The 15,818-nt window shown below is 33.4% G+C and overlaps 1 protein-coding gene across 1 annotated transcript in view; it reads left to right on the top strand.

Moving 5' to 3' along the window:
- PCLO (piccolo presynaptic cytomatrix protein) overlaps positions 1 to 15,818 on the top strand; it is a 375,574-nt gene that overhangs the window by 315,516 nt on the left and 44,240 nt on the right. The window contains exons 20-21 of the mRNA XM_046669722.1: positions 7,124 to 7,265; positions 11,498 to 11,571. Of these exons, the coding sequence (XP_046525678.1) occupies positions 7,124 to 7,265; positions 11,498 to 11,571 (216 nt within the window). The remainder of the gene's footprint in view (positions 1 to 7,123; positions 7,266 to 11,497; positions 11,572 to 15,818) is intronic.

Here is a 15,818-nt window from a genome sequence, read left to right as displayed (position 1 = left end):
GCTATTATTAACTTGTATTTATTTACAATGGAAATGTGTTTCCTTTGGGCAGGATTTCAAACTATTTGGATTCTATTTAAGGACAACATCTTTATTATCTAAGTATTTATGATTTAGGTTATCGGCTTCAGGATTACGTAAGAACATTTTTTAAAACTATTTTTATAATTACCTTCTACTTAAACAATCTTGCATGTTTTGCAAGCAAACTTCAAGAGAGAGAATAATTCTGTTTCAAAGGAGAATGAAAGGAATATTGAAAACTTGTTACCCTTGAAAAATTGATGTAGATCTTGAATGCTTTTTCTTTCAAACATAATTCTCCTGACTATTAATCTTTTAAAGATAAAGATTTTTATTGTGTTATAATAATTTTAGCATTTTTTAGCACAAAACCAAAACTTGATGTTTGGTGAATTCTTTGTTCATCCTATTTATTCGGACATAGCTAGAATTATAACCTAAATTTATTAAAGATAAAGTGAATTTACTTTATTAACATTAATTTATGATAATGTCTTAATAAAACTTTTTTCCATTATTTACTAAGAAATGTTTGTCCCCACTTAAACTCAATTTAAGTGGTTTCTTCCAAAACCGGTTCTGAACCAAAAACAGCTTTACAAAGGAAGACGCACATAGAAGGCAACATTAGAGTGCAAATGCAAGGACTATAGTATACTGAGCTATCAGATATTATATTAATGTAAGAAAAAATCCTCTCTACCATGTTGTTAAGCTAACTTTACTCTTATTTCCAAATACCAGTTATATTGAAGTCATATACTATTACTGCTATTCCTGGAAGTGATCGTTGATCCTATAATCTATAAAGCTAGAGAGTGAATGATTAATAAGTATGGAAAACACCTACAAATTACTGATAGCATTAGATTAAAAAAGATTGAATTGCTTATTAAAATGTCTTGAAAAATTCAGTCATAGGCCAATGTGTATGGAGAGGGAAGTGTGTGACCATGATTTACTTCCTTTCCTGGGAGATAGCAAATAGAAGCATCACATCTCCATCTTCCTCTCTGAAAGAACCACACTGTGAATACAGAATATCTTAAGCGACATATTTTGATTTTTATAGGAAAAAAGATACTACAATATTCCATTTCTCATGGTATGTTATTCTTTGAGATATATATCTATATACATCTATATCTATATATACAGAGAGAGAGAGAGATGTATGTATGTATATGTGCTCTTTTTCCTTGATTGGCCAAGCCCAGTGTTTATTTCATCCTCAACCACCCTGGGAGGGAGGTAGTATAATCACCAATAATTTGTCATTTAAAAAATATTTAAATGACATCCTTCCTTCCACTGCCCCACACAAGGGTTTACAAATGACTGATATAGAAATCAGAGTTGTCTATTTTCAATACTTTTATTTACGAAAACTTGTAATTTAGGGATATGTGAACACTGCTATGAGTAAATGTATTGAAGCTATCTATGCCATTTTTCTAGTGTCCTGTTTCTTTTAAATTTTTCCAACTTGAATAATGAATATACTGACTTGAATTCAGAAAAAAATATTAAATTTCTAAAGTTCTTGTAAGATGCAACATATCTTCTTTAATTAATACCCCTGGACTGCAATGGGAAACATATAAAAATGTGATAGGACGTGATTTAAGGGAAAACCTACCAGATAATGCTGGTAACAATGGAACTTAAAACCTATGTTTTCAGATCCACATTCAAATCAGATCAACAAATAAGATAAAACTGCAACATCTCTTTAGTAAAAATAACAATAACAAAAACAATAGCAATTGTAACAGATAGATAATGGAAAGTGTGAAAGATAAGCAGAAAAGACTAAGTAGAAAAGATTACTACAGTAAATATCAGCTAAATTAAAGTTAAATCCAGCTAAAGAAAAAGAAAATATATACTATAAACACATAACTTCTAAAACAGCCAGGTAGTTATTTCATTTCCATCATTAACCTATTGGAATAAACAAAAGAACTATTGATTTCTCTTAATTTCAAACATTGATCTTAAAATCCAATAGATCGTATCTATGAAGATAATGTTAATACTGTATCAAGCAAGTAATTTGGGAAATTACAGGCTACCTGCATAATCAATTACTCCTGAAATCTATGGAAATAGCTTTGAGCTGGAGCAAGGATCTAAAACCAATGATATAACATCACAGGCAGCAAAGCTGTATACGTTACAAGCACTGAATTCTAAGGTAGGCAGAGACCTCACAACCTTAATTTGATACAATTGGATGTGGTAGAAAGTGAATTAGCACTTTTCAGTTTTGATTCTTTCTCTCATTACTCAGTGTGTGACCTGGAATAAGTCACTTAATCTTTCCAGAGCTTAGTTTTTCTATAGGCAAAATGATGTTTCTGGAACAGGTTATCTTTAGAGTCCTTGCCAGCTTTCAATTTCCAGGATTCCACAATTACAAAGTCAAGTTTACAATTCTGATCTGAGACTTTGAGCACAGAGCTGCCATAGCATGGCAGTACAGTGATAGTTCCACATTTTTAAGTATAGTAGAAGGGAGCAAACTAACTGAAGGCAGATCTGCAGTCAAAGAGACACTGCCAGGTTTAATTAAGGTCAGCCACGGTGGAATAATAAAACAAAATGATGTCTAACCATCCAGCAGCTGAAGAAAATGAAGAGGTCAAAGAATAATTTAAAACAGACTGAATTGCCTCACAGAAGATAGAATTTGTTTACTTGAAATATCCCCTCAATAAATGATTCAACATGCTAGGATTTATTCCTCTAAGATACAAAGACCCTCCCTATAGGAGTGGGCTTATTCCATTATATATTTATATGATACATTCTTTCTTCTAGTCGGTACTTCATAGTACAAATAGGAATTCAAAAAAAAAAGTAGACACACCTAAAAATCCGACTCATTAAAAAATGGCTCCAAAAATGTGGAGAAATATTATTTCCTTCAAGAACATAGAAAGACAGAAAGAAATTACACTTAAATATAAACCATAGTTCACCAGCTGTCTATACTAAGAGGTGGAATCAGCACAAGTCCTAGTGTCTGTAATAACACCCTCCAGTGGCTCCCATGGGATATCGCTACTATACATATTATTTTGTCACTCCAATTTAAAAAATACATGTATCATATTCACGGTCTGTAACAAACTTTTTTTTTTTTAAATTCACAAAGGTATGCTTTCCCATGTTTAGTGTATTGTCATTAAATATTTCTTTCAATCAAATTGGGGGGATTGGAATAACACAACATCTAGTTAAGCGATTGCATTTTTCTATACAGTATGACAGATTAAAGTTGAGTCTCTGATTTTAAAAGCTACCAAAAAAAAAATGGACTACCCAAAGTTTCTTTGACAAAAACACGGGAAAAAAAACCTCACATCAAATGGTGTTTTTGATAAGAGATTTATGATTTGTGTAAAACACACAGCTGGATAAAAAGTGAAATATCTACTAAATCACTCAGATATTTTAGTTGTTTCATTAAGGGAAAAATTATGAATATATTATCATTATTATTATTAATTCATTAAATATAGCTTCAGCACAGTCCCTGGATAAGCTTTTAAGAAGGCTATTATGGAGGAAACACAGGCTTTGCTTCCAACAATGACATGCATGTAACAACTACAATCAAAGGTAGAAAGTGATAATTGCCATAAAAGACATACAGATCATGTGTCATGAGAGTCCAGACAGAGGAGAGTTTGCTTCTGATTGGGAAGATGAGGAAAAGGTATGAAGCAGGTGCTATCTGATCTGGGCCTTTACTGATAAGTATAATTTAGATATGAGAAAGGGACGGGGCAGAGGAAGACTTCACAAAGTTGGAAAGAACGGGCTCAGTTAAAGCTCAGGAGAAAGAAAGTGAAACCAAAGGGAGCCAGAGTGGGTGGTGTTAGCGGGCTTCAATGGAAAGCATTGGAAGGAGAATGATAGAAGATACATTTGGAAGGGAGCGGATGATAAATGACTTAGAGAGGCAAATTAAAGAATTTGACTGAAATCATGAGATGACTTGAAATTATAAAAGCTCCAAACTCCAATATTAAGTCCTGAAAGCAATTCATTCATTTAAAAGTTTGCAATAATACAGATTTAGCTCAATTTAATAGAACTGATGCTTTCTTTTTTGGAGGCTGCTTCAAGTCAAAGAAATTAATAAATACACATATTTCAAGTATCTGAAAAAGAACTATTAAAATATTTTAATTCTTAGTACCAGCTTATGAAAACCTCTGCATTTCTGTATTTTTAAACACATTTTATGTTATATAGATATAGCCCTGTAAAAAGGGAAAGATTATGAACATTTTAATTGAATTCATTTTCAGAAACTAAACAAATGTCAGGCTGTCTATCTCTATCCTACACTTACGTGCCAGGTTAAGAATAAAACTTCAGTCGAGCACCAGATGTTTTATTAACATAAACATATTATTTATTAACATAAAGCTAAATATCTAGATTCATTTGAATTATTCACCCAGTGTCTAACTACTCAAAATTTCTTTAGAATCAACCTTACATGTAATTTTGTTTTGCAAAGATGTTAGGTAAACTTAGATTTATTCCAATATATGTATATGTTCCCTAGGTTTGGTTTTCTTTCTTTTGATATTTCTTATAAAATATTATTTGTTTGCATTTAAAGTATTGACAACACTTGTGCAGGCTTTCCAAATGAGATTTCTATTCACCTAGACAAGATGAAAAAACTGTCTTTCCTTAAATTCATTTCCAGCCTTGTTCCTTTCTTATTACATTGTTTCACATTCTGTACACATTTCTCAAATTTCCCAGAAGAACAGAACTAGAAACTACATCAAGTAAAATCAAAATTCACAAAAGAAAAGATTGAATATTTTGAAAAGTAAATAAGACATCATCACTATAATGTAGCTATTTTGATACATTGTGAGATTGCTTTTGTATGAAAAGTTTTAATTTAGTAAGGATAAATTGATTTAAAAATTGTCTGTTAGTTAAGGTCTGTCTTTGAAAACAGTACATTGAAATCTTCCAGTTGATGAAATTAAGGTTTTCCATTCAATATCATATTTAAAAATATTAGTCTAGTTGGTTGGATTGTATAATGTCAATCAAAAAGTATGACAGCTTTCCTTTGTCTACAATCAATTGACTAATCTGACTCATTATGTGATTGATTATAAAGTTTAATCTACTTTATAAATGTTCATAATTTTATATCATAGTCATATTACCTTTACATATTTTAACTCATTCTTTTAAAAAGTCTTTTCTTTAACACTAAATATACCATCTGAGTTTCTTCCACATAAATCAAAGAAAATATTAGACAAATATTATGACTATCATTCTGCTGCTGTAAATCTAGTCCTTTGGGTTACTAGTAATTCATTGGTGACTGGTTATTTAAGAGGATTCAGGCTTTTTTCTAAATAACTATTCCCAATTTATAGACACTTGATATATAATTGGCTACTTACTAAACATTTCTTTCCTTATTTCCCTGTTCTGGGAAAGGGATCGTACTGTCACTGGAATGGATATTATGAAAATTCCTAGTGGCTTTAGAGAATCTGCTAGTCCTGAAATGGAAGAAGTGGGGAAAAGCTAAAACTTTTGCAAGATTTGATCGTGGCTAATCTGATGGTGAATTTCCTACCCTCAAATTGTTTCCCTCACAATGTTTGTATTTTTCACTTCATTTGATTATATTGGTTAAAATTCCACCAGATTTAGAGTCATTGTGTTTTTGTATATTTCCTTAAGAAAAATGTCGATACTTTAGGATCACTAAATGATTTATCAACTATTCACCCAATAGGGTGAATCTACCCAACTGCTTAAGAAATTCCTGATTGAACAGAGATATATTTACGGAAGAGAGAGACTTCAAGCAGTTTTGCAACATAGAACACATTTAGAATTAGAAGAGAATTGAGGCAAATTCATTGTCAGGGACTAGATACTCTCAAAGCCACTAGGGAACAGCCATGGACAGGCAAGCCCTGAAGAAGAGCTTAGGAGTATGGCAAATAAAGTCACTAGATGAAGCAGAGTGAGGTACTGGGCTCCTGCTTTATCGCACACCTTATAACCACCATCTTAGGAGGTAGGCGTTATCAACCCCCTTATTTTCAAACGAGGAAACTCAGACTGCTTAGAGTTACTTCAGCATCAGCTGGGATTCAAAACCAGATTAGTATGATCAAAGATCATTTTTTTAAACTCTGACCATGTGGCAGAGGACAAATAACAAATTCAAAAATTTGCATGGAGAAATTTTCCCCCACAAAATAAGAGGAAACACTTGCCTCCTCTTCATTCTTCTTGCATTAAAATTTCCTCCCAAATCTTCTCTAATCTAGAACTCTAACAATATGAGTACTATACACTTACTGCATAATTTATAGCACAAATTTATAACTTTTCTTTGGGAATATGGATTCTTAGTTTCAAAAAATCAAACTCATGGGATATTTGAAACAAGTTCCAGTTATACAGTTTATGGAAATGCCTGAGGGGATAAAAATATCTTCAAATTTTAAAAAACCTGCTAGAGATAGTTGGTAGAGCGACATACAAACAAGCATAACATTTTCAATCTCTGCTTGAAAGTATCTATCTATTTTGCATCTTTACTTCTCAGGAGAAAACCAAATTATTGGTAATTAACATGGAAAATAATTTAGGAATTTTCCCTTATCCTGCTATTTCTATCTATGCAAGTCTTTCTAAACTCCTTTTTCCAAAATTCTTATATGTCTGCCATATCATGATTGCAATAATGTAGAAATAAACCACAAATAATAATAATAATAGAATAGTTACCTACTATTTAACTCAGTTTAAAAATCAGCTGGTTTATCCCTGGAAGTGATTGTTTTTTACTTTATGTCCAATAAAAACAATCAAGTAGGAAAAAACAATCAAGTACTTTAGTGTTGCCACTGCGCAATATTGGTTAAGGAAAAGAAAATGAAAGGCAGGTTAAGAAATGTGGAGTTCTTGCTGGAGCTGTTTCTTTATACATGTAAACGAAGAAAACTTATAATTATGCATTTGGAGATCGACGGGAGTCTGACTGATTGACTGTGGTGTTGACTCTTCCCACACCATGCAGCAAAGCCTACCAATCAGCGGCCTGCAGAAAGCTCCGTGTCCACCGGCTCCTCGGGCAGCAGCTTTGGCAGCGGGTATAGCGTGGACAGCGAAGGAAGCAGCAGCGCTGCAGGGGAGGCTAATCTATTTCCTATTCCAAGGATGTAAGTGGTTCTTTTTTTTTTCTTCACTACAAAGTTAACAGTATCATGAGTACGCTTTTCTTGACATTTAACAAGAGATAACCAGATAATTATCCAATTCTGAGTCATTGTCCCTGAAGCACTTCAACTGTTCATGCCTACATAAAAAATTGACAGGAGAGATGGGATTAATAGAGCTAATTCTAAGGATGAATGCTAGTCACTACCGGAACTACTTAATCAGTGCAATCTGTATTTAATAGAAAAACAGCTAAAAATAATAACTTAGCCATGCATGCCTGAATCAAGTTCAGCAGCAGGAGTAAATTCATGATTTCATCACATAACGATCAAACAAAAACATTGGTATTTGAGATAAGTATAGATTAATTTGCCTTGAATCACGAGAGATTTAAAGATATTTAAAGAACTTATATATCATATTTGAAATAGATAACACATTGGGCTATTCATGTAGCCTTTTCAACTATAAATCACAGTACAATTAAAATTGAAGATTTTGGGGCCGTGGCCAAGTGGTTGAGTTCGAGTGCTCTGCTTTGGCCGCCCAGGATTTCCCGGCTCTGATCCTGGGCGCCAACGCAGCTTCCCTCATCAAGTCATGTTGAGGCGGCTCCCACAAGCCACGACTAGAAGGACCTACAGCTAAGATATACAACTATGCACTGGGGGGATTTGGGGAGAAAAAGCAATTAAAAAAAAAAGAAGAAGATTGGCAACAGTTGTTAGCTCAGGTGCCAATCTTTAAAGTTGAAGATTTTGAAGTGTTTCCATATTTTCTAGAACATATATTAAGTAGTACATAGGTCCCTGAGTGGATACTTTTGGAATAAAGTCATTTGTAATATGTTAAGCCTCGAGAAAATCATACTGCAAAGAAAATACAAAACTAAAGCGGATTGTGTTTAGAATGTGTTAGAATGGGTTTAGTCATACTAGGGGCAAAATTTAGCAGCATCCAAGATAAATATGAGGTTATGTCTGCTCCAATATCAAAATCTAAACTTCCCCATCTTCCCTTCTCTCCAGAACTAGTTTTCTGGGTTTTCAAACCATCATTGGGCCACCCAGCTCCAGGATGCAGCCTGCTGTCTGGTTTTTCAAGGTCTGGATGCTAAAAATGGCTTCTGCATTTTTAAGTGTTCAAAAAGAAAAAACAAGAATGGCATTTTGTGATAAGTGAAAATTATATGAAATTGAAATTTCAGGGCTCATAAATTAAGTTCTGTTGGAACACAGCCACACCCATTCGCTTATGTGTTGCCTAATGCTGCTTCTGCCCTGTAGGGGCAGACTTGAGGAGTTGCAACATAGACCACTCAAATCATGTACTATCCGGTCCTTTACAGAAAGACTTTGCAGACCCCTGATCTGGGCCCTTGTTAAAGGGTCTTTTTCATTTTCTCCATTATTGAGTGAAGCCTTTTCTGGGACTGGAGCTATTTCTCGTTTTGATGTCAGGTTTTTATAACTCTTTCCTTTTGATCCCCAGAATAGTTCTTATATTTAGATAATGGCTTAGTTTACAAAAGCAAAATAATGAGGAAAATGGATTTGTACAGTGAAAAATATGTTTATTTTGTGATTTTTCAATTGACATTTTTCCTGCTTAAATTGATTAATTATTGGATCACTTGTCCATCTATTTTTCTTTTTTTTTTTTTTTTTGAGACTTAGGCTATGGATTCAATGGAGTTATCTGTATTCAGTCGGTTTTTTCTAATTGGAAATTATTTGTAAAAGGAGTCTGATCTCCTTATTCCTTAGCCTCTGATGATCCAGTTTGACTGAAAGGAATTTCAGCAAATTCATTGTATTCCTATCTCTAAACTGTAAATATCACATGAATTTGTAAAAGCTTGGCACCACACATCGCTTAATACCCTTCCAATTTATCTATACCTTTCAAAACACATCATTTAATACTGATGAAAAAGTTATAACTTAATATAATGTATTTGAATGTCTGAAGTAGAAGTAGATTATGTGTTTTTTTACATACACACAACGTTCCAATTTTGTTTTTTCCTATTTTCCTGCTTCTCTTGTAAATCAAAGCCTTTCAAAACTGCCTAGGAGGCTATTGTTTTGCCATATGAGCACAGAGAAAATTCCCTTTTCTAGTATTACAGGATATGTGTAAGAAGCAGTATTTGGTAGTTCTGTTACATGACCCATGGTGTCTAACACAATTATTGCTTGGGCTAGCATAAGTGTTCAATAACTATTTGGTGATTGATTAACAAATATAGATTATAAAGTGTATAGTCAGAATGTTTTTGAGCTAACAATTATTTATTTATTAGGAATCCTGAAAAATTGCATCCTTCGCACGACCCACAGTTACGTTTCCTTTGTACTTCATTTAGATTCACAATGCTGCAAATTTTTCTGTATAATCTTTGAAATGCATCTAATATACATTTTGGCTAAGTACCGAAGGTTAAAGTCAGTTTTCATAGAAGCAAAGGCTGCAGCTGAATATCACCATTAAAATTCAAAATCTGGGACTCAAGATCAAATGAAAATTATTGAAAATTTATTTTCGTTACAATTACTGAAAATAATGACTTTGTTAAAGTTTGTCATAGTATAGGATAGTAATTTTTCAGCACTTTCATTTGCTAGGTTAGCACTACTAAGATGATCCTCATTGTCAATTGAGTTTCTCAGTAACATATCAAGACATATCAAGACATATCAAGGCATATCAAGACAGCTACTTGTCTTGACTCTCACTGAAGCAGTTTTACAAATTGAAGTTTTGTGCATTGCTTAATAAAGACTTTTTTTGTATATATTCAGACACAGACTATGTGTACGTATATGTGTATTTGTGTGTATATATATATTTCTAACATTTTTGCATATACTTGTTCCTTCACATAGCCACTTAATAAAAATTTGTGTTTAAACCTTTGACCTAGAATTGTCATAATGGAACAATGTGACGGCTTTCAAGATAAAATAATTTCTGAATTTACATCTGTTCCTCTTTCATTAAATGCAGAACCATTTCAATAGAATGGTAAGAGGATCTTTAAAGCAGTTTTCAAGTAAGATAATTGAATTCTTAAGAAATAAGTATAGTTACATTTTCAGTGGGTTCAGCAAACCAAATATTTTTGTGAAAGTAAGAAATAATTATTAGTAAGTCCTGCTATGTTAAAATTATTGCCTAGAAAGTATAATATCAAAACGTTCTTTTGTTCATGCACCCTCTTTAACACTTAAGGGCTTTTATTCCATCTTTTTAGAACATCTTGGATAAATACATATAATAGCAATGCTGAAATCTTTTGTGTGCCACGTAGCTTTTCCTCTGACTGAAGAAATAAAAAGTGGCCTATAGTCTTTTGGCTGTTATGTTCTCAGTATTCTGAACGCATAGTGCTCAAAGTATCATGAATTCTTCATCTATTTGGCCTTTCAGAAAGTTTGAGGCTGAAATTAAAAGCGAGTGGCAGACTTTGTCTGAATTTTAATGCCATTATGTGCATAACTATCTATTAATACTTTATATTTATCGAACCTTAAGATGCTTCAGGCACCGGTAAGCACTTTATATACACTTTCCATGTGATTATTTCATAACCAAAAAGTAGTTAATATTACTATCTTTACAGTACAAAGGAAGAAATAGTCTTCACCACATTAAGTAGATTTGCCTTAGATATAGCACGAAATAGCAAAGCCAGAAGCAGAGATCAACTAGTCTAACTTCAAAAGCCAATATGATACACACAGCTGAAAACGCAGGAAGGATCAGAAAGAAGGTCACTAAGTGAAATAAAACTCTGTATTATTACAATATTATTTTTATGTTATTTAATTCAAAATTTTCCTCCTCATTAAAGGATCTATAACAACTCATCGTAATGAAATCTGAAGATATAAAAACCCTTCTCACTTCTTGAGCTAAAAATGGAAAAAAAACCCTCTAATTCTAAAACAAAATCTGAAAATTTCATGATGGTCTGATCTTTGATAAATGAATCAACAGATAAGACACTGAATTTTGAGGTATTATGTTTGGACTAAGTAGCAAAAATAAAGTTCCCATTTTAAAATTAACATGATATACAGAAATTTACTGTGTTTATATTTGGCATTCAAGTAATTTATGGCAGATCTGAATATGTAATGTCATTCTATTTCTGTGAACTCAGCCTCCTCATTTGCATTTAGGAGATCATTATTGAATACATAACCTTTTATTTTGTTTATAACAGAGGGAAAATGGGGCAGAATGGACAAGAGCCTGTGAAACAGCCAGGAGTAGGAGTGGGACTGGCAGACACTGAAGGTAAGTTAAAATTCACAGCACTGGATTTGGTTGAATCTATATGCTACACTCTAAGTGTTTGATTTGTTTTCTTTTAACATGAAATTAATTTCTAAATATCAATGGTAAAAGCACTAGGAAGTAAGTCATCATTATCTATGTTATCTATTAAATTAGAATAACTTTGGGACCTCATTTAACAATTCTCAATTTCCTCATTCATATTTAACATTTAAGTACTTTGGGATGCTAAAAATTTTAAAGAACAAGAAGAATGAGAAGGATGACAGGAAAGAGACTCGGAAGACTTTCTCAGGGAAAAAAATACCTTCTTGAAATTAAAAAAAAAAATTTCATTTAAAATACCATGCATACAGAAATTAAATCATGAAACTTAACTTAACACAATGGAAATTCTTAAATATGTGGAGCTAGGAAGAAGCCAATGGTGTAAAAATCATTTTATAAAAAACATAATGACTGAACTAACTTCTAAGGTGAAAATCTAATTTGAAATTAAATTTTGTATTATTAAACGAATGGTAAATGTATTACAAAAATGCCAAAAATAATCCTTAACTTCAGCAAACACATAATTAGCATCTGTAAGATACACAATGAGTAGCTTCTCTTTCATAATATTGTGATAAGATCTGATAGCACTGTTACGCTTCATGAACTGTACTAACCTGCCAACCATTTTAACTATCCTAATGACTACACTCTTCTAAGTACTGTTCATATATTATCTCATTTAATTCTTTTTTTCCCGTTTTATTGAGAAATAATTGACATATGTCACTGTTTGATTTACATGTACTGTGAAACAATTACCACAATAGGTTCAGCTAACATTCATCTTCTCATATAGATACATACAATAAAAAAAAAAGAAAGAAAAAAATGAAAAAAAATTTTCCTTTTCATGAGAACTCTTAGGATTTACTCTCAACTACTTTCCTATATATGATACAGCAGTGTTAGCTATAGTCATCATGTTGTACATTACATCCCTAGTACTTATTTACCTTATAACTGGAAGTTTGTACCTTTTGACCACCTTCCTCCAATTCCCCCTCTCCCCACCCTTTGCCTCTGGTGACCCCAAGTCTGATCTCTTTTTCTAGGAGTTTGGTTTTCGTTGTTGTTGTTGTTGTTGTTTGTAGATTCCACATATAAGGGAGATCATACAGTATTTGTCTTTCTCTGTCTCACTTATTTCACTCAGGATAATGCCTTCAAGGTTTATCCATGTTGTCGCAAATTGTAGGATTCCCTCATTTTTTATGGCTGAATAATACTCTATCATATATATACCACAATTTATTTATCCATTCACTCATTGGTGGACACTTCAGTTGCTTCCATGTCATGGGTATTGTAAATAATGCTGCTGTGAACATGGGGGTGCAGATATCTTTTCAAGTTACTGTTTTTGTTTCCTTTGGATATATTCCCAGAAGTGGAATTGTTGGATCATATGATAGTTCTACTTTTAATTTTTTGAGGATCCTGTATACTATTTTCCATAGTGGCTGTACCAATATACCGTCCCACCAACAGGACACAAGTTCTCCCTTTTCTCCACATCCATGTCCACAATTGTCTTCTCTGGTGTTTTTGATGATAGCCATTCTAACATTCTTCCATTTATTTGTATCTTCTTAGATTTCTTTCATCGCTATCTTGTAGTTGTCAGAATAGAGATCTTTCACCTCCTTAGTTAAATTTATTTCTGAATTATTTATTTGATGCTATTGCAGATGGAATGAATTTCTTTATTTCTTTTTCAGAAAATTTGTTGTTAGTGTATAGAAATTCCACTGATTTTTGAATGTTAATTTTGTATGCTGCAACTTTACTGAATTCATTGATTAGATGTAACGGTTTTTTTGGTTGAGTCTTTAGGATTTTCTGTATAAAAAATTATGTTATCTGCAAATAGAGACAGTTTTACTTCCTCCTTTCCAATTCTGATACCTTTTATTTCTTTTTCTTGCCTGATTGCTCTAGCCATTCTATTCTATGTTGAATAGGAGGGGTGAGAGTGAACACCCTTGTCTTATTCCTGATCTTAGAGGAAAAGTTTTCAACCTTTCACTATTGAGTGTGGTGTTAGCTGTGGGTCACTTAATTCTTAAAATTGCCTCTAAAGATGAATAATACCATATGCTGGTCTTATATAAAGAGAAACTGAATGCAAGCATCATAGAAGATAAGAGCAAGTGACTTGAATCCAGGAAAATGGTGCCAAATTACATGCTATTAACAAGAATGGTTAATGGCATGGCATCACAAGGACGTTATATGGGGAAATAGGAAACCCTGGTTTGGGTTCAAATCTGGTCCTGTTACCTAACTGATGTCCTGCTCCCTATCTTCAGAAACCTCATCTGACAATTGCTAGATCTAAGTGGTGCCTAAGTTGCTTCATGGACTTAAGTGGATATCACATTTTTATGGTTCTACTAGTTTTTATTTGGACTTCGTTCAAAAACTGTTCTTCCCCTACCTGTTGCCATGTTCCTCCGGGTTAAAAATCCACCTATCTCTTTCTCCACCATCTCTCTGCATACATTCAACTCTGGCTTATATGTTGATTAGTCCCAAATCTACCAGCCAAACTCCCTGGAATTCAGACTCAGATAGTGCATGTTCATCAGGCATTTGTGTCCAACCAAGAAAATAGAAATCACCCTGAGTATTTAAAATAGAGGAAACTTATGGCTGGAAATTATTATATGCTCATGAAAGAGGCTTGGAAACTGAGCAAGAGACAGTGAAGTAGCAGAAGGAAGCCAGTGTCCCTGTAGGTTGGAGGCCATTGAGAGCTCAAACCAGGATGAGCCTGTCTTTTTGGGAGCGAGAGACAAGGACGAAGCACAGCAAATGCCAGAAATGTATCTCAAGATAAACAAGGATGGGGAGAAATATCCCACTTTCTCTCTTACTCCCATTTGCCAGTCTCTGCCATTGCCTGATGAAATCCAGCTGGAAAACAACTGACAAGAGAGACTGGGGAACAGCCTAGGGAGCAGCTACTCTGAGAAGAGGGCTGGAGAAAGACTGAGAATGCATCTGAGGGCACAAAGGCAGAAGGCTGGCACAATATTTTGCCTGGAGATCCCACTGATGCATCAAACTACGTATGCCCTGAACTTAGTACACCCTCTTCTCTATTTTGTCTCCTTCTCCTACATACTTCTACCACTCACAGAATCTGTGCCTATTTATGCCATAATTTGTGTTTTCTTATCATTGTTTTTTGATTTAAATTTACCTACTTCTACACCTGTCTCCTCCATAAGGCTGAACAACTCTCAGACCAGAGCTTTGGTTTATTCATCTTGGTGTCCCTGCACTTAGCAGAAAGCCTTACCCATAGAGTTGCTTCAAGAATGTTTGTTGACTGAATACATAAACAATATAATTATATATAAATGTGATGGACATTGATGTTCATGTGATTCTAGAATTCAAGTGTATAGAGAAGCAATTCACGTGGTGTTTTTTCAAAGTTTCAGCTGTTTAATTTCACTTCTCTTTTAATCTTAAAGTTTATAAATAAATTATTTTAGTATAAATGTTAACAACTATCAATGAGTAGAAATTATTCATACCAGTCCCACTTTCTTCTTTCATATCAGTCCCATATGAAACATGCTTGTTTTCCAAGGAGTTAATCATAGGCTACTTTGTACTTTACTTAAACTTATGAGTCAATATGTTTACATTTTAGTGAAAAGACCCTTATCAACAATCTCAGATTAGTTATTGAGCAGAGGGGTGGGGGTTGAAGATGGGAACAAGATGGAATATGTAATGTAATGTGAGTCGCTTATAGTCAGGTGTCCTTTTAACAGCAATATTTTGGACCAATTTTTTTTGACTGAGTTACTTCTCACATTTTGACTATAAACAAATTTAAAATTGACGTATCTACATAAAGTTGGGCATGAATAGTTCTATAAGAAATTGCTAATAACATGGAAAAGAAAACTGTAATGAATTTTAAACCTTTAGAAACAATTTTAAATTAAGAAGAATAGATAGACAAAGAATGGAAAGAAAATTATTAAATTAGACAGAAGTTTATTTATTCTTAGCAGATAGGAAGAAGACATGAATTTAAAGTTCAAGGTTCTATTTTGCCCACATAGAGATATGGGGTCAACGTTGTGGAGGTGTATGTATGGGATCAACGTTGTGGAGGTGTATGTATGTATGGGGTCAACGTTGTGGAGGTGTGTGTATGGGGTCAACGTTGT

Source organism: Equus quagga, chromosome 8 (assembly GCF_021613505.1).
Source record: "Equus quagga isolate Etosha38 chromosome 8, UCLA_HA_Equagga_1.0, whole genome shotgun sequence".
In the NCBI taxonomy this organism is placed as follows: Eukaryota; Metazoa; Chordata; class Mammalia; order Perissodactyla; family Equidae; genus Equus; species Equus quagga.
The sequence above is the reverse complement of the archived record's forward strand: the minus strand, read 5'-3'. Positions and strand labels throughout refer to the sequence as shown.